A 24,395-nucleotide genomic window follows, 5' to 3' on the forward strand; every position below is an offset into this window, starting at 1 on the left:
ACTTTTGCACATACTTGGACATTTCCATAACATGCAAATGCTTGAAATTTGGGTGTAATGACTAGGGTCTTGTCTGTGCTTTTTTGTTTCTTGCCTCTGAGCAGGACCGTAGTCAATAATGTACTATTCCATTTAAAGTATCAGAAATATATTAATTTATTGCAATATTTAAATAGACTACAGTTTTTTTTAACTCATACTTGAATGTCCATGTGACTATTGCCAATGATTCATTCTCTGTCTTTCTAACAATGAATTCCTATTCAAGTTCAAGTTAAATTGTCATTCAACCCTACATGAATACCCACAAATGCAGTCAAATGAAACAGCATTGCTCTGGGGGCCAAGATGCAAAACACAGTGAACACAGCATAAGGCACATATAGAACATATAAGACAGCAGTAAAATACAGTCACACAAAAAATATATATAGTCCGAGTTCCTGCATCCCGGAATGTTACAGGAATCTTCAGTCGAGCACAATACAGTTTGTCTTCTGCTGAGCGAACATTGGACACTGCACCTCACTGCCTCCAACACACCAGTGGAGCGCTGAACTCCGATGCCTCCCACAGGGTGGCTGCAAACGAGTGACACTGTGGATTAAGGCGTAGTCCTTGCTAATACCCAGGTCACGCAGCTCCACCGCCGTCCACCCCACCATTCGCCAATAAACAAATGAATTGGACTTGCAACATTCCACACCACCAATGTTCAGCAGGGTCTTACAATCACAAGAAAAGCAATAAAGACAATCACTTACTGTTAGGCTGCACATCTCCTTTGTCGTTGGCAGCATCATGGTCCACACCAAGTCCAGCTTCTTTAGTTTCTCTGCTGACAAGCAACTTGCTGAGGGGGTAGACCTGCAGTATTTTAAGTTCTTAATGTCCAAAGTGTCCTGCAATCATAAAAAAAAAAGTTTGAAAAAGACAATAACACCTTTGGTTGACACAGCAGAAGCTGCTGTGTTGGAGTTTGCAGCCATCTTACCAGAAGGAAGATGTAGCAAGAACACTGAATAATAAAATTGTATACATCAGACCTTTTAAATGACTAAAATAGCATTTTTCAAATTATGCAATAGTGCTGAAATTCATAGATGTATATTATGAAGTTTATTTGATATTTGAACATGCTTAAATATAAATAAGGCTTTCTCAACTTCCAATTACAATTACTGGAAAATGTTATTATACAATTTTGTTACCTTATGAATCTCCTTGGGGTATATTGCTAAATTAAGTGTGCAGCATTAATACTGTCCATTTCATTACTGTCGTTAGGAAAAGAGCTAAACATCTTTCCAACCAAATCTTCTCAATTTTCACTGACTCTAGAAATGTATTTTATTGCATTTGGAAATAATTTACATTTATGTAGGTTCAGGATATTTCAATCTGCATCAATCTAACAAATACTTTAAATATATTCAAATCATTCACTACAATGAATATAAAACACTACCTAATTGTTGCTATTTGCTGCTACCAGCAAATCCCGTGTCCCATGTTAACAGCTAAATTGAGTTTTATCTATATTTAATTTTTCTGTTCTCCTTGTAAGGAGTGAGTGTACAAAAGAGATGAAAATCCTATTGAAAACAAAATGAGAATAAGCAGACACAAACACCTACTTTTAGTATTAATAGTTGTGGCCTTGTTAAGTGAATCAATATTGCCTAGGAATATTTTTGGTCTATATTTAATGAAGACAGTATAAGAAATCATAAAATAGCTTTATTTTATTCAATCTGTGTTTACGTTCTTTGTTTTGATGCAGGGATAGAGTTGAATCTGTTGGGGAAGAGGGGTTGATGTTTGATGTATCCGTAAGTACTTTACTGTTTACTAATCTAGAAATTTTGAAGTTAAAAACTATCAAAGTTACAAATTAGATATAGGATTAAGCTATTTGACCATTCAGATCTGATCTGTCATTTAATAAGGTTTTGGCTGACTTAATTGTATTTCAACTTTGTGTTTTGTCAACCCACAAACCTTTTATTTAAGCTTTGTCAAACATTTTATCAACTGTTGCCTTAAGGATATTCATAGTTTCTGGTTCCACCATTCTTTGAGGAAGAGAGTTTCAAATACTCATATTTGCCCTTTACTATGTTAGACTTTGTTTATAAACACAGACTGACCTCCAAGCACTGATGACTTGCAGTACTGTACTTGGTCCTCCTAAGTGATTGACAAGGAATCTTTGGAAACATCTTTTAGTGATTTTCTATTTTTTTAAGGCAATAGGGTCTACTTGCCCATCTGGTCCAAACTAAGGGCATAAATGAGATATCTCAATTTTGTTTTCCGATGTTATTCACCTGGTACGATGAGTATGTTATTGTAATGTTGAATCAGGTTCGCAGGTCTGGCAAGTGAGACAGGAAATGCACTGACTTCAAATCGGTATATCAATCATTTATTTACAAACAGTAAAACTTTGACCAAACATTCATCTTCCCCAAGTTACAGACACTACAAAGCTGAATATTCAACAAACCTACTTAGTTAAAAGTGCGCGCAGAGCATACCTTCCCAATAGTCTTACCTTAAACAAGGAAGAAGAGAGCAAGCCCCTCCCACATGCTATTTTATATACCCAGGATATTTAAACCTGGACACTAGGCAGTTATCTGATGTGAAAAGCAACTGCATCTTCTAAACTAACCAATCACAACAGAAGTGACTTTTGACAATCAGAATAAGGCACACGCCAACAAGAAGTTATGTATAAATAAATTTCATCTTAGAGTTGGATTTATCCTCCTTAAAATAACCGTTCTCTGTCTCCTTCCCATAGAGACAAGCACGATCCTTAACAGCATTGATCTCGGGGTTCAAGTCAATAATTACCTTAAATCAGCAATGCAAGTAGGCAGGGTGGTAAAGAAGACATGTTGCAAACTGCATTCATTGGTTGGGGCATCGAGTGAGAAAGTCAAATGTCATTACAGCTGCATAAGTCTCCAGTTATGCTGCATTTGGAGTTTTGTGTGCAGTTCTGGGGTACTGCATAACAGGAAAGATGTGGAAGCTTTGGTCAGGATACAGAAAAGGTTCACTAAGATTATCAACACAAGAAAATCTGCAAATACTGGAAATCCAAGCAACACACAAAATGTTGGAGGAACTCTGCAGGCCAGACAGCATCTATGGAAAAGAGTAATTAGTTGATGTTTTGACCCTTCCTGATGAAGGGTCTTGGCCTGAAATATCAACCATTTACTCTTTTCCATAGATGGTGCCTGGACCTGCTGAATTCCGCCAGCATTTTGTTTGTGTTCACTAGGATTATGCCTGGATTAGAGAATATTAGCTATAAGGAGGAGTTGAATAAACTGGGGCTGTTTTCTCTTAAGTTTCAAAGTCCGAAAGCTGAGTTTATAAAAATTATGAGAGGCGCTGATAGGGTAGGTGGTAGGGTCATTTTTCCTGAGAAGAAATGTCAAATATTAGAGGGCATTGCTTCAAAGTGAGAGGGTGAAAGTTTAAAGATGTGTAGGGTAAGTTTGTTTACACAGAGTGGTATGCACCTTGAACATGATGGCAGAGATGGTGATGGAAGCAGATATGGTAGTGGGGTTAAAGAACCATTTGGACAGGGACATGAACATGAAGGATGTGAATTATATGCAGCTGACTAGGTTTAGTTACATTTAGCATCATGGAGTGAAGCCTGTTCTTGTGCTACAGTGTACTGTGTTCTACAAGATCAAAACTTATCACTATATTACTTGACAGCTCCCTACACCTGCCTTCCTCCCTTCACCTCATAGATGGACAGCACATATTAAGAATTTTTAATTATAAAAAAATACGTTACATATGAACCTTTTTTTCCAGGCACCAAATATAACTGAGAGGACCATTGTAGAAATGCTTTTCCAGCGAGATTCACTGATCCGACAGAGCCAGGTACTATACTATTACAGAAAAACTTGGAAAAAAAATGTATGGTACATGCAAATTTGTAATGCTTAGCTGATAATTTTGCAGATTGTTACAACTTAATGGGAAACATATAAAGCTGTTTTAACAAGAACAGAGTTCATCAGTTGTTTTCATTGACTTGTAGCGAGTATTTAAGCTATTAATTAAGAGTTGCCTGCTTAAAATCTTATTCCCTTTAACTGTATATGCTGCACATCCATGCATGCATTTGATACACCATTAAATTGTTTAGCACTTGTCAATTATTAGAATAAGTACAGCAAAATCCAAGTCCAAACTTAACAGCATAATTTAATTTTAATTATCTTGAATATTTTTAGTTTAAATAAACAAGTAAGGCTGTTCCATTGTTTTCCCTTCTCTAGAGTGAGTTACGTTGCTAATGGTGTCAGCACATGGCCTGTGATTATGCTGCTCCAAGCTTATCACAATTCATTACACAGTGGCATGTTATAATCAGTTGCCACTGCATTTGCAGTTTCTGTAGGTGATTGTGAAGTGTAGGGATCTAACTTTTAGTGTTTGTATTGTATAGCTATTGTATTGTGTTTATATAGCTGTCGTATTGCACGGAAAGGAAGAATATATAAGGAAGTAAATGTTCAGCATGCATTCAGTATCATCTTGCATATTACAATTATCTCAGTTTTCAATGATTATGGTTAATAATTATACTTTTTTTAAAATTTGAACTCTAGCTCGTAGTTGGCTTCATTTCCTTACTGGATGTTTTGTATAAATATAAGGAATTTAAGGATACAATTGATCTAATTTAAGAATAATAACGTATTTTTAATTTCATAGATTGTTGTAGACTGGTTGGAAAGTATTGCTCGAGACGAGGCTGGAAATTTTGCAGAGAACATTGAATTTTATGCAAAATCTGTATACTGGTAAGCACCACTGTTTCCTCTGAGGTGTGTGGGTGAATCAAGTTGACAGATTAGTCAAGATCTTTGTGCCATCTCTGATCATTAGTTGAATTTTTATAGCCATTTACTTTCATTAATACTATGACTTTTGATTTTAATATTTTTAAAGAAGTTTTATTTTATGTCATTCACCTGTGGGGAGAGTCATGGGATAGAAATGGGTCATTTAAAGGGAAAGGTGCTTTTGCACCAGTTTAGGAATGTGCTCAGGAACTTAAATTAACTGGCATTTGCACAGATCCTTCACGTGGGTGCTTGTTTGTAACCTTACTTTTTTGTTTAAGATGCTACCGTCATTTCCTGTGCCTTTCGTTCCCAAATCCGCAAACCTCTGCAATACAAGCCAAAACGAATTGTATGGAGTGGAATATTTATAGTACGTTAACCTCTTCCATAAGCCGGCCGGTGGTGTGATGGTATCCACACCAGACTTAGAGTCGAGTTGTCCCAGGTTTCAATCAGCTGGCACCTTGCACACTTTCTATCCGTGCTGGGTTCAGCATCGAGCGAATAACTCAGCATTGTAAAAAAAAATGCACACAAGCATGTTAAAGAAATGGCAAAGTTGTCGCCCAATACACCACAAGACGTGGAAAGGCTATCCTAAAAGATACAAATAGCAACTGATGTGCCAGCATTGTATTAGCTTCAGTTTTGCACAATTTCTGATGTACTTTGTTTTCAGGACACACCATTCATTGTTCAAGATAAAGTCAAACACCTATTGCTTGAGCTAATAAAATAGTAGATCAAGCATTCAACTGAAGACTAATGGTGGGGAGGGTTGTTGGTGGCAGGTGATGCCAATCATCTTGGAGCTCATTAACCCATGTTACTTGCTGGGAAATAATATGTTGGAAATAGGAAGTAATGAAGATATAAATAGACAAAGTTAATAAATGTCGAGTAATCTGCTAAGAAACATTATATGTTAATTCTATTTTGTGAACATTATTTTCATCTTGTAGGGAAAATACACTGCATGTGTTGAAGCAACAAAGATCTGGGATCTCTGGATTTTCAAGGCCACTTGTGACTGAGCTGGTAATATTTTGTTAGGTGGTTTTCCTCATTTGATTCATAGGGATCTGAGTATTTTCCGTTTAAAGTAGAAGTGCTGCAGACTACCATGCATGAATGCATGCAGAAGTTCTGAACTTTATGAAATACTGAAACTAGACCTTGTGAATTTTACCAGCGTTTCCAGTTGCAAGAGCACAACTGTAACCATATAACATATAACAATTACAGCACGGAAACAGGCCATCTTGGCCCTTCTAGTCCGTGCTAACTGTACTGAATACTGAATCCATTATCCTAGGCCTATGGATAATGAAGCTAACTTCCATTTAAATTATTTTCAGCTTAACATTTTTAATGATTTTGTGTATATTTTAGACAATTTCATTTCTCTAATAATGACTACAATTTATTTGTAATAAATATTAAATAGCACAATGATAGAGATGTTTAAAAACTCAGCTTTTGCAGGTTTGTCTGTAGGGCTTTTTGCCAGCTCTGTGACTTAAGATACTGGAGTTCTAAACCGACAGGTTAGAGCTCCAGCTGCCACTCAAAACACAGACCCAGACTGGCAAGGTAGGCTTTCTCTGTTTGGAACAGGTAGTACAAGCTTCCGCCTACAAGACTTGGCCTGTTTAGTTCCTTTTCCCCCATCCTTATTTTTTTCCATATCCAGTTAAACAGAAATTTATTTGCTGAGCTGATCAAGACTTTCCAGTAACTTAAGGTTTTCATTGGGTCAGTGAATTGAGCAATATGTTAAAGTATACCATCTCTTTTTCAACTAAAATAAAGCAAAAATTGCTTTTTATATTCAGCAGGTCAGCCAATGTATGCAGAAGGATAAAAAAATAAATTAAATTTCCAGGTTTGATGACTTCTCAACAGAACATTTTAGCTCACCAGTGTGATCGACTGTTTCTGTTTTCACACTCTGGCTGACCTGCTGTGTATTTCTGAAGGCCACACTCGGAGTGGAGAAGCAACAAATCATATTCCATCTGGGTATCCTCCAACCTGGGCATGAACATTGATTGTTCTAACTTGCAAACATTTCTGCTATATCCCCCTTCTCTCTTTTCCCTTTTCCCCCATTCTTGTTCCCCTCTCACCTCTACTTCTCATCCACTCATCACCTCCATCTAGTGCCTTTACTCCTCTTTCTTCCATGGTCCATTGTACTCTCCTATCAGATTCCTTCTTCTTCAACCCTTTACCTCTTCCACCTATCCCCTCGCAGCTTCTTACTTCATCCCCTCTTCCCCCACCCCCCACACATCAGTTTCAGCTATCACATGCCAGCTTGTACTCATTCTCCACCCTCTCCCCCCCCCCCCCACACCTTTCTGTTCTGGCTTCTTCACCCTTCCTTTCCAGCACTGATGAAAGGTGTTGGCCCAAAACTTTGACTGTTTATTTCCCTCCATAGATGCTTCTTGACTGGCTGCGTTCCTCCACAACTTTGTGTTGCTCAAGATTTCCAGCATCCGCAGAATCTCCTGTGCTTGGAAATTTCAAATTAGTTTACATTTCTAGCACCAATAATATTTTGTTTTTTTAAATTAAGCTGACCAGGTTTGAAACTTGATGACAATGCAAAAACAAAATTCTGATCAAATGTTTTAATTTTTTCCAAGGATCCAGATGCTCCTATAAGACAGAAAATGCCTCTTGCTGATTTGGATCGGGAGGATGATGCCAGATTCATGAAATACCTTTTTGCTCTTATACGAGCTGGTATGACTGATAAGGTAGAAGTGCTTTTATCTTATTTAGGCATTAATAATATAAACAGTCTTAATTTGGTTATCAGAAAAAAACACAATTTATAATTTAACACCATCAGGCTCAGCGACTCTGTGAACGTTGTGGTCAGGCTTGGAGAGCAGCAACACTGGAAGGCTGGAAACTGTACCATGATCCAAACCTTAATGGTGGTGAGGATTATTCTATAATTGTTACATTTCTGTTAGCTGATCTCATGGCCTTGTTTGAATTACTGTTTGCTCTGATTTCAGGAGCAAAGCTTGAAACTGTAGAAGGAAACCCATACAGAAGTGTTTGGAAGGCTTGTTGTTGGAGGATGGCAGAAGATGTAAGCTACATAAGCATAATTTAAAACATTGTCAACTTAATGAATATGTGGATAATCTTGATTCCAAGGTATTTTAGAAATATTTAAGAAATTAAAGTATAATGGGCTTTATTTATAATTTAGAATGATGGAATTATGAGGAAATATTCTCCATGAGCCATTTTAGAAAATAGATTTTTATACGGGTCTCTATATATTGAAGTCATTGCATTAAGTGAGTCTTTGTTTAAAGAAAAGAACATTTAAAGAAGCCAGAACTGATGCAGAGTCTCAACTAGAAGAACCAAAATGAGCATTGTACCATCACAGGTACTGCTTGACCAGCAGTGTTATTCCAGAGTTTTGTTAAATGTTTCAGATTCCATCATCTACAGTCTAACCAGCCTTCAGAACTTTGCAAGTGTTTGTAATGTCCAATAACCATGAACTATTTGGATTTCTAGGAACACTTTAACCGTTATGAACGAGCAATCTATGCTGCTCTAAGTGGAAACCTCAAACAGGTAAGAAATTCAAGACTGACTATCAGGTATTTTACAAAATTCATACTAAAAAAACACAAATGCTGAAATGCTTTTGCTCCTACAGTATTACATTAAATGTTGTCATATATTGCAGCTCCTTTCAGTTTGTGATACTTGGGAAGACTGTGTTTGGGCATACTTCAGAGTTATGGTAGACAGCCTTGTGGAACAGGAAATCCGTTCACTGAGTACTATGAGTGAATTGGAAGAATTACCTAAAGAGTACATGGAAGCAAAGTAAGTATGAACTTCAAAGCTATTACTAAACTTAAAAAGTAGAATAACTATTTCAACATTCATGCAGTTTTCTTGAACAAGTCAATACATACCAGCTCTTGTGCGTTTTCAGTTGGACACCAGAGGCAATATTTGAAGAACTGCAAGCAATAGACAAAAGGGTAAGAGAAAACAGAAAATAGCATGTACTTTTCCTAAATTATACTATATATTTTTCTAATTTGTTAATTTTTGCGCAGTTGAATAAGAAATTGTTTCCATGATGTCTTTAATTTAAAACAAGGTCCCAAAACACCAAATGATTGGAGCAAAAATAACATTGGCCTTGGAAAGGAATAAATTTAGTTGCAACATAGCTATCAAAAGATCTGATGGGGTAGGACTCCGAGCAGTAGGAATGGTTCCTTGATATTTGTTAAATTGAGAGGGTTAAAAAAATTGTGGTTGTATTACCTAGAATTTTCAAGATATTAAGGGGAACAAATGGAATATATAGTAACTACTTCTGATTTAGAAGTTAGGTCTGTGAAGTACCATCCAAAATATTGGAGGCATGTCTTTCAGAAATTAAGTTTGGAACATTTCTTTGCACAAAGGGAAATGGAAGTTTTGGACTCTTCTTGGAAAAATCAGTGATGATAGATCAGTTGTTAGTTTTAATACTGACGTAGAGTTTTGTTAACCAAAGTTATATTGTGTCATGGGTGGAAGGGTGGAGATACATCTGTACCAAAGGAGGTCTAAGGCTCTCCTTCCCTCCACTAGCCTTCAGGTCATCCTTGGGCAAGGTGTAGCAACTGCTTAGCCCCCCACCCACCCACTCGATCAGGGTCACGTGAAGCCATGGGAGCAGGTGGTGCATATCACGAGTTCTGGCTATGTGACAACTGACACCAAGCAGACAATCTCTAAAGACTATTGATAATGGCTAAGGTCACCAGTCTTGTAAAGACACTGCTCAGAAGAAAGCAATGGCAAACCAGTTCTATAGAAAAAATTGCGAAGAACAATCCTGGTTGTCTAAAGACAGTGACCATTACATCATACAGTTTGTCATTGCACATAATGATGTTTGTATGATATTAATTTGGGATACAGATAAGGCATGGTTTATTTAAATGCTAGAACAAGCTCAAGGGGCTGAATAGCCCAATGCTGTTCCAATTTTCCAGGGATTGTGCCACTTGGGGATTATCAAAATATCTGAATTGCAAATTGTGTAATCCAGAGAACATATGCAACTAGACGTTCCAAAAATAGGATGGAACGTGTTTAAAAGAGAAGCATGAAGTTTGAGTTTATGAAGCAAGTTTGATTTGATCTGTTGGGACTGTATTAACTTGTGCATCGAGTAATGAATTTGAAATTGGTGCTGTTGTAGTTGTATCATAATAGGAATATAGTAACTACAGGAAATGGAAAATTGGTCATCCATGTCTCCTCGTAATGGAATATAGGTAAAACTTCACAGAAATTGAAGAAAATAGTTTATTTGGGCATGAATTTCTTTTAGGGAGACTTGAAGAAGTCAATACAGGCCTGTAAAACAGGAATTTGTCAAATCCTGAGAGTCATTAAAATGTTTTTTCAGTCTAGTTTTGTAACTTACATTCAGTCAGGCACCAACTCCAAGGCCCCTGGGAATATACGTCTGACAAAGATGTAGTTTTGTTTGGGTGTAGTTTATTAATGCCACCTCAACCAGAGGAATGGAGGTCAGTGAAGAGGAAACACTTAAAAGAATTAGAGTAAATTTTAAAAGTAAAAGTAAAGATATTTGCAATAGGTTAAGCATGGAGCATAACGAATGGAACCTTGGTGGCTCAGAATACAGTGCAGTCCCAACAGGTACTGCCACAGCTGGTATATTCTTGTTAAATCAAAAAAGGAAACAAGTCAGTATACACATTTCAGAATGCTTGCTCTTCGATTAAAAAGCTTAAAACCTTAGGTGAAATTGAAGTAGTTGCTAATATTGCAGTCTGTAATCCTAGATACAGAACAGTGAACCACTTGGCTATTTGTAGCCTATATTGGTACATTGCAAATAAATTTCCAAGATTCGGAAGAACACATTTAAAATAAAAATTGATCTTTTGATTCTTCAGTTCTCGAAATAGTTTAAAGGGTTCTAAAGTACAAAATGTAAGTGCCTGATCTCAAGGTATGCATACATTATTTCTTTTGTTTAAGAGTTGCATTGTCTTTAATGTGTATTAAATATTGGTATGAAATGCTTTGGTCACATTTTGAACTCATTTCTTTATTTGTAGCAAGTATTGGAGGAGAATAAAGCTCATTATCACATCATTCAGAAATACATCATCTTGGGAGATATCGATGGTGAGTTTTTAGATGTAAATTCAGTAGAAATAAAGTATCTGCAGATAAATTTTGACATGTCTCCTAAACACTTGTTAAAAATCACCTTTTGTTTGATAATGGTAGGTCTGTTGGATGAATTTCAGGATTGGCTTACAAAGTGTAGATTAGTTCTTCCTCCTCACCTCCTTCGATTCATGACACATCTAGTGCTGTTCTTCTGGAATTTGGGCATGCCAGCAAAGGTAAATTGGATCTTCATAATTCTGTGTGGGGGGAAATTTTCTTTCCCCAGTGCAACACTGACATTCACAAATTGAAATTTTCTAACTGTAAATTGCAAACCAGATGAAATTGGAATTAATATATGATAGTTTTAACTTGATGGTTAATTATTAAACTAAGTGAATATTGTTTTCCTTTGCGAACAAGATAAATGTACTTTTTATGAGTTATCAGCTTCTTGAAATATTCATATTTGTTACTTGAGATTGGAAAGAACTAAAAGCAACCATAGAATCATGCATCAGTCTTTGTCCTTTCTCCCTCTGGACTGACCTACTTACTGCCCATTACGCCACTGGCTTTGGGGCAGCAGTGAAGGTCCTCCATCTCTGGCAGTGTTTAGGGCTTCCTTCATCATATCAGTAGCTCAGTTTTCACCACTATCAGACGTGCAAGTTCCAGGTGGAGACTCAGGAATACCATCACACTCAGATGTAGAAGGATTCTTCATTGCTGTTTCCATAACAATTTTGTGTTACCAGTCAGGGTTGTTAGCCCAGAGCTGAACCCCCAAACCTGGAGGACTAGTAGACCACTCTTAGTCTGGCCTCTATTCTTTGACCTGTTTGGCATAGGTGAATCTAGCAAGAGCTGAAGCACAAAGTTCTGACTTCAGCTAACATAGCTCTCTGGGTCATTGAGACACATAAGGCTCCAAACCATGACAAGGTCATGGTCCTCTTGAGGCTGTCTCTGGAGTTAGTTTAGAAATGCAAAGGTTTATTTTATCCTGTATATGGCCCAGTGTTGGAAGAGATCTCTTTTCCTTCATTTATTTCTTTCCTTTGATATCTGTCCAAATTTTTATACAACTGATTAAATTAACTTAGCTGATTAAGTTAAAATCTTATACAGATGCTTTTAGATAAATTATCTTATTATTTTCAGGAGGAGATTTGTATGGACATTATAAAAAGTTATATCGAGGTGAGATAATTAATTTCTTTCCAATTACCCCTTTGAATATGCTGTACATAAATATATGACTATTCATGTGTTTATTATATATAATGTAACAAATTTGAGCTTGAACCTCATTGTAATTTTATGGTGTTTAATTTTAAACTAAAACTAAATAAGTGATAAGTACCATCACTTGTTTTGTAAGTCAAACACAAAAACTGTCTACTAGATAATAGCAAAATTGTTTAGCTTGAAAACTCACTTCTGAATAATCTTCTGCAGTTTCTAATCAAAATGAAGCACACAGATTTGATAGCATTTTATGTAAGACACTTGCCACATCAGATGGGTATTGCTCAATATTCAACATTCTTGGAGACTGTCACAGAGACTGAACAAAGGAAACGTTGTCTAGATCTTGCAAGAGAAGCTGGTAAGGAGAAGTTTTTCATTTCAATTAAGTCTTTTATTTGCAATATTAAGTTTTTGATTGATCCACAATAAAAGTTGCTCTGATCAGTCTTCTATTAAACTGATAACTTGAAGCTCAAAGTACATTTATTATCAAAATATGTACACTATATACAACCTTGAGATTTATCTCTTAAAGGCAGCCACAAAACAAAGAAACTCATTAGAACCCATTAATAAAATAAAACCATCAAACATCCAATGTGCAGAACAAAAAAAAACAAATTGTGTAATAAAAGTAAGCAAATAACATTCAGAACTGAAGTTCATGAAAGTGAACAAACTGTCACCGTTGTCAACAACCTCATTTAAATAGCTATGTTTTCAATCTGGTTGCTCAAATTTCTCAAATGACTTTGATAAAAGCTCTGAAGAAACCTGTGTGTGAGAACTTTCATTGAATCAGAAGGATGTTGCCCTGTCCCTGAAGACAACAGTATGTATTTTAGATGTAAAACATACTTGTATATAAAAAAAATCTTGCTGTCTCTCACTTTTGTCCTCTATGCCCTCTAGTATTTGACATGTCTACCCTGGGAAAAGGTCTCTGACATCTACCCTATCCATGTCTCTCATAATTTTATAAACCTCTGACAGGTCTCCCCTCAGAGTTTGATGCTCCAGAGATAACAATCGAGGTTTATCCAACCATTGTTTGTAGTTAATACTCTCTAATCACTGCAGCATCTTGGTGAATTTCTTCAGCACACTCTGGGAAGCCATTACATCCTTTCTGTAAAGCAGTAGCCAGAAGCGTTCACAATTCTCCAAATGTGGTATAACCAAAGACTTATAGCTCTGTAATATAACTTCATTACTCTTATACTCAGTGTTCTGACTGATAAAGGCTAGCATGGCATACACTACCTTTATCACCCAATCAACTCGTGTTGCTACTTTCAGGCAAATGTAAAATTGGACTCCAGGATTTTATTGTACATCAGTGGTTGTAAGGATCCTGCCATTTACTTTTTCCTTCACCTTTCATTTGACCCCCCCTGCACAACCAACATCATGGAGTACATAAAAAGATCTGGCTTCAATCAGGACGGCGATTGAGATTTTAAAGGCAGAGTTTCACAGCAGTTTCTCTGAGTTGAGGAGTGACCAATCAACAAGAGCGATTATTAGAAAGGGCCAGTGAAAATAGCACTGGTGCAAGTGGAGTGGTCATTCTTTTGAGTGTGCTAGTGTTTAGGGTGGCTTTGGCCGTCAGGCTTGGGTGAGGTAAAGTGTCTTGTAAGTACACTCTTTCTGTTCTTATTTGTTCATTCCATGCCTGTTAGGGCATAGTAGTTAAGTGAGAATGGCTTCAGGGGGTGGTACTTTTACTCTGTGTGGGATGTGGGAAGTGTGGGAGACCTCCAATCTCCCAGATAAAGCTGCAGCTCCCGAGAGAACATATTAAGGAACTAGAGCTGCACCTGAATGAGGAGGTCATAGACAGGAGCTTACAGGGAGGTAGTCACCCAAGGTTGCAGGAGACTGTCAGGAGAGGGAGAGGAAAAGCATAGCCAGTGCAGAGCGCAATTGTGGCCAATTCCCTCAATAATAAGTATACAACTTTAGATACTAATGAGGGGGATGACCTACCAGGGTAGCCACAGTGACTAGGTCTCTGGCACTGAGTATGTGGCTCAGAAGGTGAAGAGGATTGCTGTGTTAATAGGAGATTCTGTGGCACCCAGACGCCAGGTTGCCTCCCTGGTTCCAGGGTCAGGGATATCTCGAATCGGGTCCATGGCAATCTCAAGGGCAAGATGAGCAGCTAATTGGCACCAGTGACATAGGTAGAGCTGAAATCTGAGAAACAGGACCTCCAGGGTGGTAATCTCTGGATTGCTGCCTGTGCCATGTGCCGTTGAGGGTAAGAACAGGATGATTTGGCAGGTGAATGCTTGGCTGAGGAACTGGTGCAGCGGACAGAGGTTCAGATTTATGGATCATTGGGATCTATTCTGGAGAAAGTATGACATATTCAAAAGGGACTGGTTACACCTGAGTCAACGGAGGTCCAATATCCTTTGTGGCAGATTGGCTAGAGTTGTTCGGAAGGGTTGAAACTAATTTGGTAGAAGGATGGGAACTGGAGTGATAAAGCTGAAGCTATGGTAGTTGGTTTACAAGCAGAGGCAATGAATAGTGAGGAGAGGCTGATGATAGAGCAAATTTGCAGTCGACAGGATGAGTTGCAGTGTAAAAGGCAGACAAAATCAAAAACAGTAAATACGGGACTGAAGGTGTTGTATCTTACTACACACAGTATACGGAATAAGGTCGCTAAACTTCTGGCACACTTACAAATTGGGATGTATAATGTTGCAGACATCACTGAACCATGGCTGAAAGAAGATCATAGCTGGGAGCTTAATGTCCAAGAATACACATTATATCGAAGAACAAGCAGGAAGGCAGAGGAGGCGGTGTTGCTCTGTTGGTAAAAAACCAAATTGAATCATTAGAAAAAGGTGACATGGGATCAGAAGGTGTTGAACTATTGTGGATAGAGCTAAGCAATAGCAAGTGTAAAAAGACCCTGATGGGAGTTGTTTACAGACCCCAAAAAAGAAGTAAGGATGTGGTCCACAAATTACAACGTGAGGTAGAAAATGCGTGCCAAAAGAGTAATCTTATAATAGTCATGGGGGATTTCAATATGCAGGTAGATTGGGAAAAGAAGGAAGGTGATGGATTCCAAGAGGGGAAATTTTCTAGAATGTTTACAAGATAGCTTTTTAGAGCAGCTCGTGGTTGAGCCCACTAGGGAATCAGCTATTCTGGATTGGGTGTTGTGCAGTGAACCAGAATTGATTAGAGAGCTTAAAGTAAAAGAACCCTTGAGGGCAAGTGATCATCATATGATCAAATTCAACTGGAAATTTGAGAGGAGAAGCTAATGTTAGATGCATCAGTGTTACAGTGGAGTCAAGAGAGTTAACAGAGGCATGAGAGAGGAGTTGGCCAGAATTGACTGGAAAAGAACACTTGCAGTGATGACGATAGATCATCAATAGCTGGAATTTTTGGAAGACACAGGATATATACATTCCAAAAAGGAAGAAGTTTTCTAAATACAAGATGACACAACTATAACTGACAAGGGAAGTCGAAGCCAACGTAAAAGCCAAAAAGAGAGTATATAATAGAGCAAAAATTAGTGGGAAGTTAGAGGATTGGGAATCAAAAAAAAAACAGAAGGCAACTAAAAAAGTAATTAAGATGGTAAAGATGGAATACGAAAGTAAGCTAGCCAGTAACATTGTAGGGGATACCAAAAGTTCCCTCAGATACATAAAGTGTAAAAAAAAAACACACTGGGATTGGATATTGGACTGCTGGAAAATGATGCTGGAGAGGTAGCAATGTGGGACAAGGAAATGGCAGATGAACTGAATCAGTATTTTGTATTAGCAGTGTGGTGGAAATTCCAGGTGTTGGGGGCATGAAGTGTGAAGTTACCATAACTAGAGGGAAGGTTCTTGGGAAACTGAAAGGTCTGAAGATGGATAAGTAACCTGAGGCAGATGGTATACACCTCAGTTCTAAAAGAGGTGGCTGAAGAGATTGTGGAGGCATTAGTAGCGATCTTTCAAGAATCACTAGGTTCTGGAATGGTTCCGGAAGACTGAAAAATTGCAAATGCCACTTCACTTTTCAAGTAGGGAGAAAGGCAGAAGAAAGGAAACTATAGGCCAGTTAGTCTGACCTCAGTGGTTGGGAAGATGATGGAGTTGATTATAAGGCTGAGGTCTCAGGGTAATTGGAGACACATGATAAAATAGGCCAAAGTCAGTGTGGGTTTCTCAGGGTAAAATTTTGCCTGACCATTCTTGGAATTCTTTGAGGAATTGTCAAGCAGGATAGACAAAAGATAATTGGTTGATGTTGTGTACTTGGATTTTTCAAAAGGTCTTTGACAACATACCACACATGAGGCTGCTTCACAAGCTATGAGCCTATGGTATTACAGGAAAGACCCTAGCATGGATAAAGCAGTGGCTGATTGACAGGAGGCAAAGAATGAGAATAAAAGGAGCCTTTTCTGGTTGGCTGCTAGTGATTAGCGGTGTTCCACAGGGGTCTGTATTGGGACCGATTCTTTTTTACGTTATATGTCAAATATTTGGGTGATAGAATTGATGGCTTTGTTGAAAAGTTTACTGACAATATGAATATAGGTGGAGGGGCAGGCAGTTTTGAGGAAGTAAAGAGACTACAGGACTTAGACAGAATAGGAGAATTAGCAAAGAAGTGGCAGATTGAATAGTGTGTCAGGAAGAGTATGGTCATGTAGTTTTGGTTGGCAGACAGGAAGCAAAGTGTGGGAATAAACGGGACCTTTTCAGAATGGCAGGCAGTGACTTGTGGGGTACTGCAAGGCTCAGTGCTGAGACCCCAGTTGTTTACAATATATATTAATGACTTAGACGAGGGAATTAAATGCAGCATCTCCAAGTTTGCGGATGACACGAAGCTGGGCGGCAGTGTTAGCTATGAGGAAGATACTAAGAGGATGCAGGGTGACTTGGATAGGTTAGGTGAGTGGGCAAATTCATGGCAAATGCAATTTAATGTGGATAAATGTGAGGTTATCCACATTTATCAAGAACAGGAAAACAGATTATAATCTGAATGGTGGCCGATTAGGAAAAGGGGAGGTGCAACGAGACCTGGGTGTCATTGTACACTAGTCATTGGAAGTGGGCATGCAGGTACAGCAGGTGGTGAAAAAGGCGAATGGTATGCTGGCATTCATAGCAAGAGGATTCAAGTATAGGAGCAGGGAGGCACTACTGCAGTTGTACAAGGCCTTGGTGAGACCACACCTGGAGTATTGTGTGCAGTTTTGGTCCCCTAATCTGAGGAAAAACATTCTTGCCATGGAGGGAGTACGAAGAAGGTTCACCAGATTGATTCCTGGGATGGCAGGACTTTTATATGATGAAAGACTGGATCGACTAGGCTTATACTCTCTGGAATTTAGAAGATTAAGGGGAGATCTGATTGAAACGTATAAAATTCTAAAGGGATTGGACAGGCTAGATGCAGGAAGATTATTCCCGATGTTGGGGAAGTCCAGAACGAGGGGTGACAGTTTGAGGATAAAAGGGAAGCCTTTTAGGACCGAGATGAGGAAAAACTTCTTCACACAGAGAGTGGTGAAGAAGTGAATCTGTGGAATTCTCTGCCACAGGAAACAGTTGAGGCCAGTTTGTTGGCTATATTTAAGAGGGAGTTAGATATGGCCTTTGTGGCTTAAGGGATCAGGGGGTATGGAGAGAAGGCAGGTACGGGGTTCTGGGTTGGATGATCAGCCATGATCGTACTGAATGGCGGTGCAGGCTCGAAGGGCCGAATGGCCTACTCCTGCACCTATTTTCTATGTTTCTATGTTTTCTAGAAGAAATAAAAGCATAGATTGTTTTCTAAATGGAGAGAAAATACAAAAATCTGAGGTGCAGAGGGACTTGGGTGTCCTCGTGCAAGATTCCATAAAAGTTAATTTTCGGGTTGAACTGATGGTAAAGAAGCCAAATGCAATGTTAGCATTCATTACAGGAGGACTGGAATATAAAAGCAAGGATGAAATGTTGAGAAAGCACTAGTGAGGCCTCACTTGGAGTAGTGTGAGCAGTTTTGGGTCCCCTATTTTAGAAAGGATGGGTCGATTGATGAAAGGCCTTGTTAGAGTGGACGTGGAAAGGGTGTTTCCTATGGAGGGAGATGGTAAGACCAGAGATCACAGCCTCAGAATCGAGGGACATTCTTTTAAAATGGAGACGAGGAGGAATTTCTTTAGCCAGAGAGAGGTGAATCTGTGGAATTCTTTAACACAGGCAGCTGTGGAGGCCAAGTCTTTATGTATATTTAAGGCAGAGGTTGATAGATTCTTGATTGGTCAGGGCATGAAGGGATACGGGGGAAGGCCTGAGACTGGGGCTGAGGGGAAAATTGGATCAGCCATGACGAAATGGCAGAGCAGACTCGATGGGCCAAATGGCCTAATTGTGCTCCTATATACAATGCCTTACATTTGTCTAGATTAAACTCCATATCTGCAACAGATGTATATTCTGGTGTATCTTTTGACAACTTTCTTCACTATCCACAACTCCACCAGTTTTTGTGTCATGCACAGATGTAGTAATCAGCCTATTTACATTTTCATTCATCGCTTACATACATCACAAAGAACAGAAGTTTCAGCACTGATCTCTGCAGAACACCTCTGGTCACAGATCTCCAGTCCAAATAACATTCCTCCATCCCTACTCACTGCCTTCTGCATCCAAGCCTATTGTAAATCCAAAATTGTAATGTCTTTTCGAAATTGTTGCACAGGTCTAGATGTAGCAGCTGTGACAAAGTCTGTGGTGGAAAGCATCAGGAAGAAAGATGCCAAGGACTTTACTCACCATGACCAATCACCATCTCTGGATACTGCCACCACAAAAGTGAGTGTTGTTTTCTGTCTGCTTGTGACCTTAAATGGCAATTAGTAAGCAAAGGTACTTTTCCTCATTCCATAATATGGTTTTCAAATTCATTCAGTCTAATTTTAGCAAAATACCTGAAGTAAGAATAAACCAGTATTTTGTGCTGTGTTCACATAACTTTCCAGAGTAATTAACTAGAGGAATTATGTCCCCCAATCTAATCTATTTTATTAGATTCTGTTTTAATTAGATGAATATTCTAAACTATTGTTGATCAGATGTCGATTTCTAAAATAATTAGGTTCAAACCTGTTGAATTAAAGCTATTACAACTGAATATGAGGAGAGAAGATTTAAGAACAGTAAAGTCACTACACTTTAAATGTTATCATCTGAGTCAGCTAATAACAAATGACTTTTACAGGAAGATCGCTTGAAGATCAATGTTATTGAATGGTTGATGTTCGATCCTGCACAAAGGGCAGAAGCACTAATCCAAAGCAATGCAATAATGAGGAAATTCTTGGGTATGTTCTGCTTTCTACATGCAGGTTTTTAAAACACCATTAACCAACTTGCAAATGATATAACTTTATTTAAAAATACAAATATGAATCAAAAGTGGATGGAGAAATCTCAGTAATAATTGATTTATGTTGTGTGATTTTGTCTTTGCCTTGAAATTAAGTTGCGCAGTGCCATTTCCCAAAAATGGCTGCCTAAAAATGTTTGGCAACCTCCTACTCTGCAGCTATCCACACAGGAGGAAAGTGTTTTGATGCTAGTGAAAGAAAGTAATCAGAATATTACTTTAGCTACCATGTTTATTTTCTTATATTAGTGTGATCAAACGCATTATTTTTGTGCTACAGTTGCACACCATCATGTTGACAGAGGCATCCCTTCATGCTTAACTGAGTAATAGTTTGGGGAAAACATTTTTTTCTACTTCCATGTTGAAAGTCTATCTCTCATGCTTTATTTGTATAGCAGTCATTGCAAATCTACAATTAACCAAATTTCCAGACATGGTTGTGACCATCAATGTGCAAGTTACAGATTATTGATATGAAGTTGGAAGCTCTGAGGGTTTTCACAGTGGTGAAATCCTCCTTGACTCTGCTGGTTTGAGCATGGTTATAATGAAGATAAATAAAATACAGATGTAATATTTCTGTGAATACATTGTAGCTTTCCAGACATCTTCGATAATACCAGAAGTTGAGCATGACTGCACAAGCCCAGCTCTGCTTTTGCAAGTTCTTTGTTGGTTTGTTATGGATACAAATTGCTGTAAGTTATTTTCTATATGTACAGCATCTTCAAGATTATGTGGTTACAATTCTGTGAGTATGTATTTAGTTTCTTTAAGTGCTCAGTCAAGCTTGTTTCTATATACAAGCAATACACATAAAAATTGCTGGTGAACGCAGCAGGCCAGGCAGCATCTCTAGGAAGAGGTACAGTCGACGTTTCAGGCCGACCCTTCGTCAGGACCTATATATTTTCTATATATGTGTAGTTTTGGCAACTGAGAGCTTTTCCTCACAGTAGTAGCATTTTAATGTTTGAGATTTAAAAACTGCAAAAGGTAGAAAAATTTAGCTTCTGTGGAAAGAGAAACAATTATCTTCTCAGTTCTGATGAGGGATCCCAGATCAGAAACATTCACTGTTTCTCTGCACAGATGCTGTATAGTTTTTCCAGTGTTTCCACCATTTTGGTTTTTATTTCAGATTTCCAGCAGGTATCATATATGATTTTTTTTTCACTTGAGGGTTTGCAACCAAAAGTTGATAGAGAAATTTATAATAAAACTTAACCATGTAATAGACCATAAGATATAGGAGCAGAATTAGGACATTTGTCCCATTGAATATTCTCAACCAGTATATCATGGCTTATTGAATTTTCCTCTCATCCCCAATCTCCTGCCTTCTCCCTGTATCCCTTCATGCCCTGACAATCACATTCACCACTCTCTGGCTAAAGAAATTCCTCTTCATCTCCATTCTAAAAGGTAAATAGTCAAACCTTTCATTTCTTCTACCAAAATGCATGACTATACACTTCCCAACACTGTTTTCCATCTGCCCTTTCTTTGCCCATTCTCCTAATCTAGCTAAGTCCTTTTGTAGCCTCTCTACTTCCTCAAAACCAGCTGCCCCTCCACCTATCTTCATATTGTCTGCAAACTTTGCAGCAAAGCCATCAGTTCCATCATCCAAATCACTGACATATAATGTAAAAAGAATTGGTCCCAACACAGACCCCTGTAGCATACCACTGGTCACTGGCAGCCAGCCAGCAAAAGCTCCCTTTATTCCCACTCTTTGCCTCCTGCCAATCAGCCACAGCTTTATCCATGCTAGAATCTTCCTTGTAATACCATGGGCTTGTAGCTTGTTAAGCTGTCTCATGTGTGGCACCTTGTCAAAGACCTCCTGAAAATCCAAGAACATGACATCAACCAATTCTCCTTTGTCTATCCTGCTTGTTCTGCTCACAGAATCCCAACAGATATGTCAGGCAAAATTTTCCCTTGAGAAAACCATGATGACTATGGCCTATTTTATCATGTCTCCAAGTACCCTGAGACCTCATTCTTATAATCTACTCCATCATCTTCCCAACCACTGAGGCCAGACTAACTGGACGATAGTTTCCTTTCTTGAAGAGTGGAATGACTTTTGCAATTTTCCATTCATCTGGAACCATTCCAGAACTTAGTGATTTTTGAAAGATCACTACTAATGCCTCCACAATCTCTTCAGCCACCTCTTTTTGAACTCTGGGGTGTACACCATCTGCTCCAGGTGACTTATCCACCTTCAGACCTTTCAGTTTCCCAAGAGCCTTCTCTCTATTTATGGTAACTTTACACACTTCAAGCCCCCTAGCACCTGGAACTTCCACCACACTGCCAGTGTCTTCCACAGTGAAGACTGATGCAAAATACTTACACAATTTGTCAGCAATTTCCATGCACCTATTACTGTCTCTCCAGCATTGTTTTCCAGTGGGCCGATATCCAGTTTTGCCTCTCATTTACACTTCAGATATCTGAAGAAGCTTTTGGTAACCTTTTTAATATTATTGGCTAGCTTACTTTCGCATTCCATGTTAACCTTCTGAATGACTATTTTAGTTGCCTTCTGTTGGTTTTTAAAAACTTCCCACTAATTTTTGCTCTTATTTATGCCCTTGTTTTGGTTTTTATGTTGGCTTTGACTTTTCTTCTTAGCCACGGTTATGTCGTCTTTCCTTTAGAATACTTCTTCCTCTTTGGGATGTATATATCCTCTGCCTTCTGAATTGCTTCCAGAAATTCCAGTCATTGCTGTTCTGCCATCATCCCTGCCAGCCTGCCTTTCCAATCAGTTCTGACCAACTCCTCTCTCATGCTTCTGTAATTCCCTTTACTGTACTGTAATACTGATACATCTGACTTTAACTTCTCCTTCTCAAATTTCAGGATGAATTCCATCATTTTGTAATCAGTTGCCCTTAAGAGTTCTTTTACCTTAGGCTCTCTAATCTATTCTGGTTCACTGCACAATACTCAATCCAGAATAGCTATTGTAACATTGCCCTTTTGGCATGCATTTCTATCTCCCGTTGTAATTTGTGGGCCACATCCTTACTACTGTTTGGGGGTCTGTATACAAGTCCCATCAGAGTCTTTTAACCCTTGCAGTTGCTTAGCTCTATCCACAATGATTCAACACCTTCCGACCCTATGTCACCTCTTTCTAATGATTTAATTTCATTTTTTACCAACAGAGGAACATTGCCCCCTCTGCCTTCCTGCCTATCCTTTTAATTCAATGTGTATCCTTGGACCATCAACCACCCGGCTATAATCTTTCAGCCATGATTCAGTGATGTCTACACATTATACCTGCCAATCTGCAACTGTGCTGCAAGTTCCTCTACCTTATTCCATATACTGCGGGCAGTCAGATATGACACCTTCAGTCCCGCATTCACCGTTTTCGATTTTGTCCGCCTTTTACGTTGCAACTCATCCTGTTTACTGCAATTTTTCTGTGTGAACAGCCTCTCCTCACTACAATTTGCCTCTGTTTGTAAACCTGCTATGTCATCTTCAGCACTATTATCCGCTTTTCCTACAATACTTCTTGCATTGATATATAGGCAGCTCAGGACATTAGTCGCAACATGCTCAACTTTTTGATTCCTAACTTTGTCTGACGTCTTACCAACATCTGCCTCCACAAGCTCCACTAACTGTTCTGGCACTCTGGTCCCATCCCCCGCAACTCTAAAAACCCCACCATGCAGCAATAACAAACCTTCCTGCTGGCCCCCCTACAAAAAGAGTACAGTCAATATTTCAAGCCAAGACCCTTCAGCAGGGTCTCAGCCTGAAATGTGGACTGTACTGTTTTTCATAGATGCTCCCTAGCCTGCTGAGTTCCTCCAGCATTTTGTGTGTGTTGCCTGGAGGTCCTGCCCTTACACTTGGCACCTAACTCCCTATGAAGAACCCTGTCACTCATTCTACCTGTGTCATTGGTATCTACGTGGACTATGACTTCTGGCTGTTCACCCTCCCACTTAAGAATAAGTGAGTATTATTTGTGTAATTAGTGTCATGATTGTGTTTTGTAGCTTCTAAGAAACATGAAGCAGCTAAAGAGGTGTTCAGCAAAATCCCACCGGATTCTGTAGCTGCAGTGTATGCAAACTGGGAAAATTATGGAATGGAAGTCATGCCTCCAGCAGAGGATGAAAACGCTGTCCGGGAACATTTGTGCATACGAGCTTATCTGGTAAATTATGAGAGAAAATGTTTAAATCCTATATTCCTAGCAGTGAAATCACTCTCGAGGAATGCAGAACAGAAATAAGGCTCTGTTGTTGGAATTACAAACTTAGATTTAATAGCTAGGCAATGCAGTTATCCCTATAACCTCAAATGGATTGATGACTTAACATCAAATTGGCCAGAGCTCCAAAGGATATTGATGCAAACATAACCAATTTTCACCAACTAATAATCCTTTCTAGTTGCTCAAAAATTAATTATCTAAATATTTTGTTGCAGTTTAAATTTGAAAAAAGCTATAATCTTTGAAAGCATGCTTTCACATTTTTCTGCCAATTTTGTTTTTGTGTTGTATGATTACTGATTGTTAAAGTTTCTGCTTCTAATTAACTAATTGTGTAAATTATGCTCTGT

General features: G+C 38.5%; 1 protein-coding gene across 2 annotated transcripts in view; it reads left to right on the forward strand.

Annotated features, from left to right (window-relative positions):
* nup107 (nucleoporin 107) overlaps positions 1 to 24,395 on the forward strand; it is a 52,904-nt gene that overhangs the window by 20,337 nt on the left and 8,172 nt on the right. For both annotated transcript variants that reach the window (XM_072267548.1, XM_072267549.1), the window contains 17 exons: positions 1,784 to 1,832; positions 3,853 to 3,924; positions 4,765 to 4,853; positions 5,861 to 5,936; positions 7,553 to 7,666; positions 7,762 to 7,852; positions 7,934 to 8,010; positions 8,454 to 8,513; positions 8,629 to 8,771; positions 8,884 to 8,932; positions 11,045 to 11,114; positions 11,220 to 11,338; positions 12,267 to 12,305; positions 12,564 to 12,714; positions 19,095 to 19,207; positions 19,614 to 19,716; positions 23,825 to 23,985. In XM_072267548.1, the coding sequence (XP_072123649.1) occupies positions 1,784 to 1,832; positions 3,853 to 3,924; positions 4,765 to 4,853; positions 5,861 to 5,936; positions 7,553 to 7,666; positions 7,762 to 7,852; positions 7,934 to 8,010; positions 8,454 to 8,513; positions 8,629 to 8,771; positions 8,884 to 8,932; positions 11,045 to 11,114; positions 11,220 to 11,338; positions 12,267 to 12,305; positions 12,564 to 12,714; positions 19,095 to 19,207; positions 19,614 to 19,716; positions 23,825 to 23,985 (1,576 nt within the window). The remainder of the gene's footprint in view (positions 1 to 1,783; positions 1,833 to 3,852; positions 3,925 to 4,764; positions 4,854 to 5,860; positions 5,937 to 7,552; positions 7,667 to 7,761; positions 7,853 to 7,933; positions 8,011 to 8,453; positions 8,514 to 8,628; positions 8,772 to 8,883; positions 8,933 to 11,044; positions 11,115 to 11,219; positions 11,339 to 12,266; positions 12,306 to 12,563; positions 12,715 to 19,094; positions 19,208 to 19,613; positions 19,717 to 23,824; positions 23,986 to 24,395) is intronic.

This window comes from Mobula birostris, chromosome 9 (assembly GCF_030028105.1).
Source record: "Mobula birostris isolate sMobBir1 chromosome 9, sMobBir1.hap1, whole genome shotgun sequence".
Lineage (NCBI taxonomy): Eukaryota > Metazoa > Chordata > Chondrichthyes > Myliobatiformes > Myliobatidae > Mobula > Mobula birostris.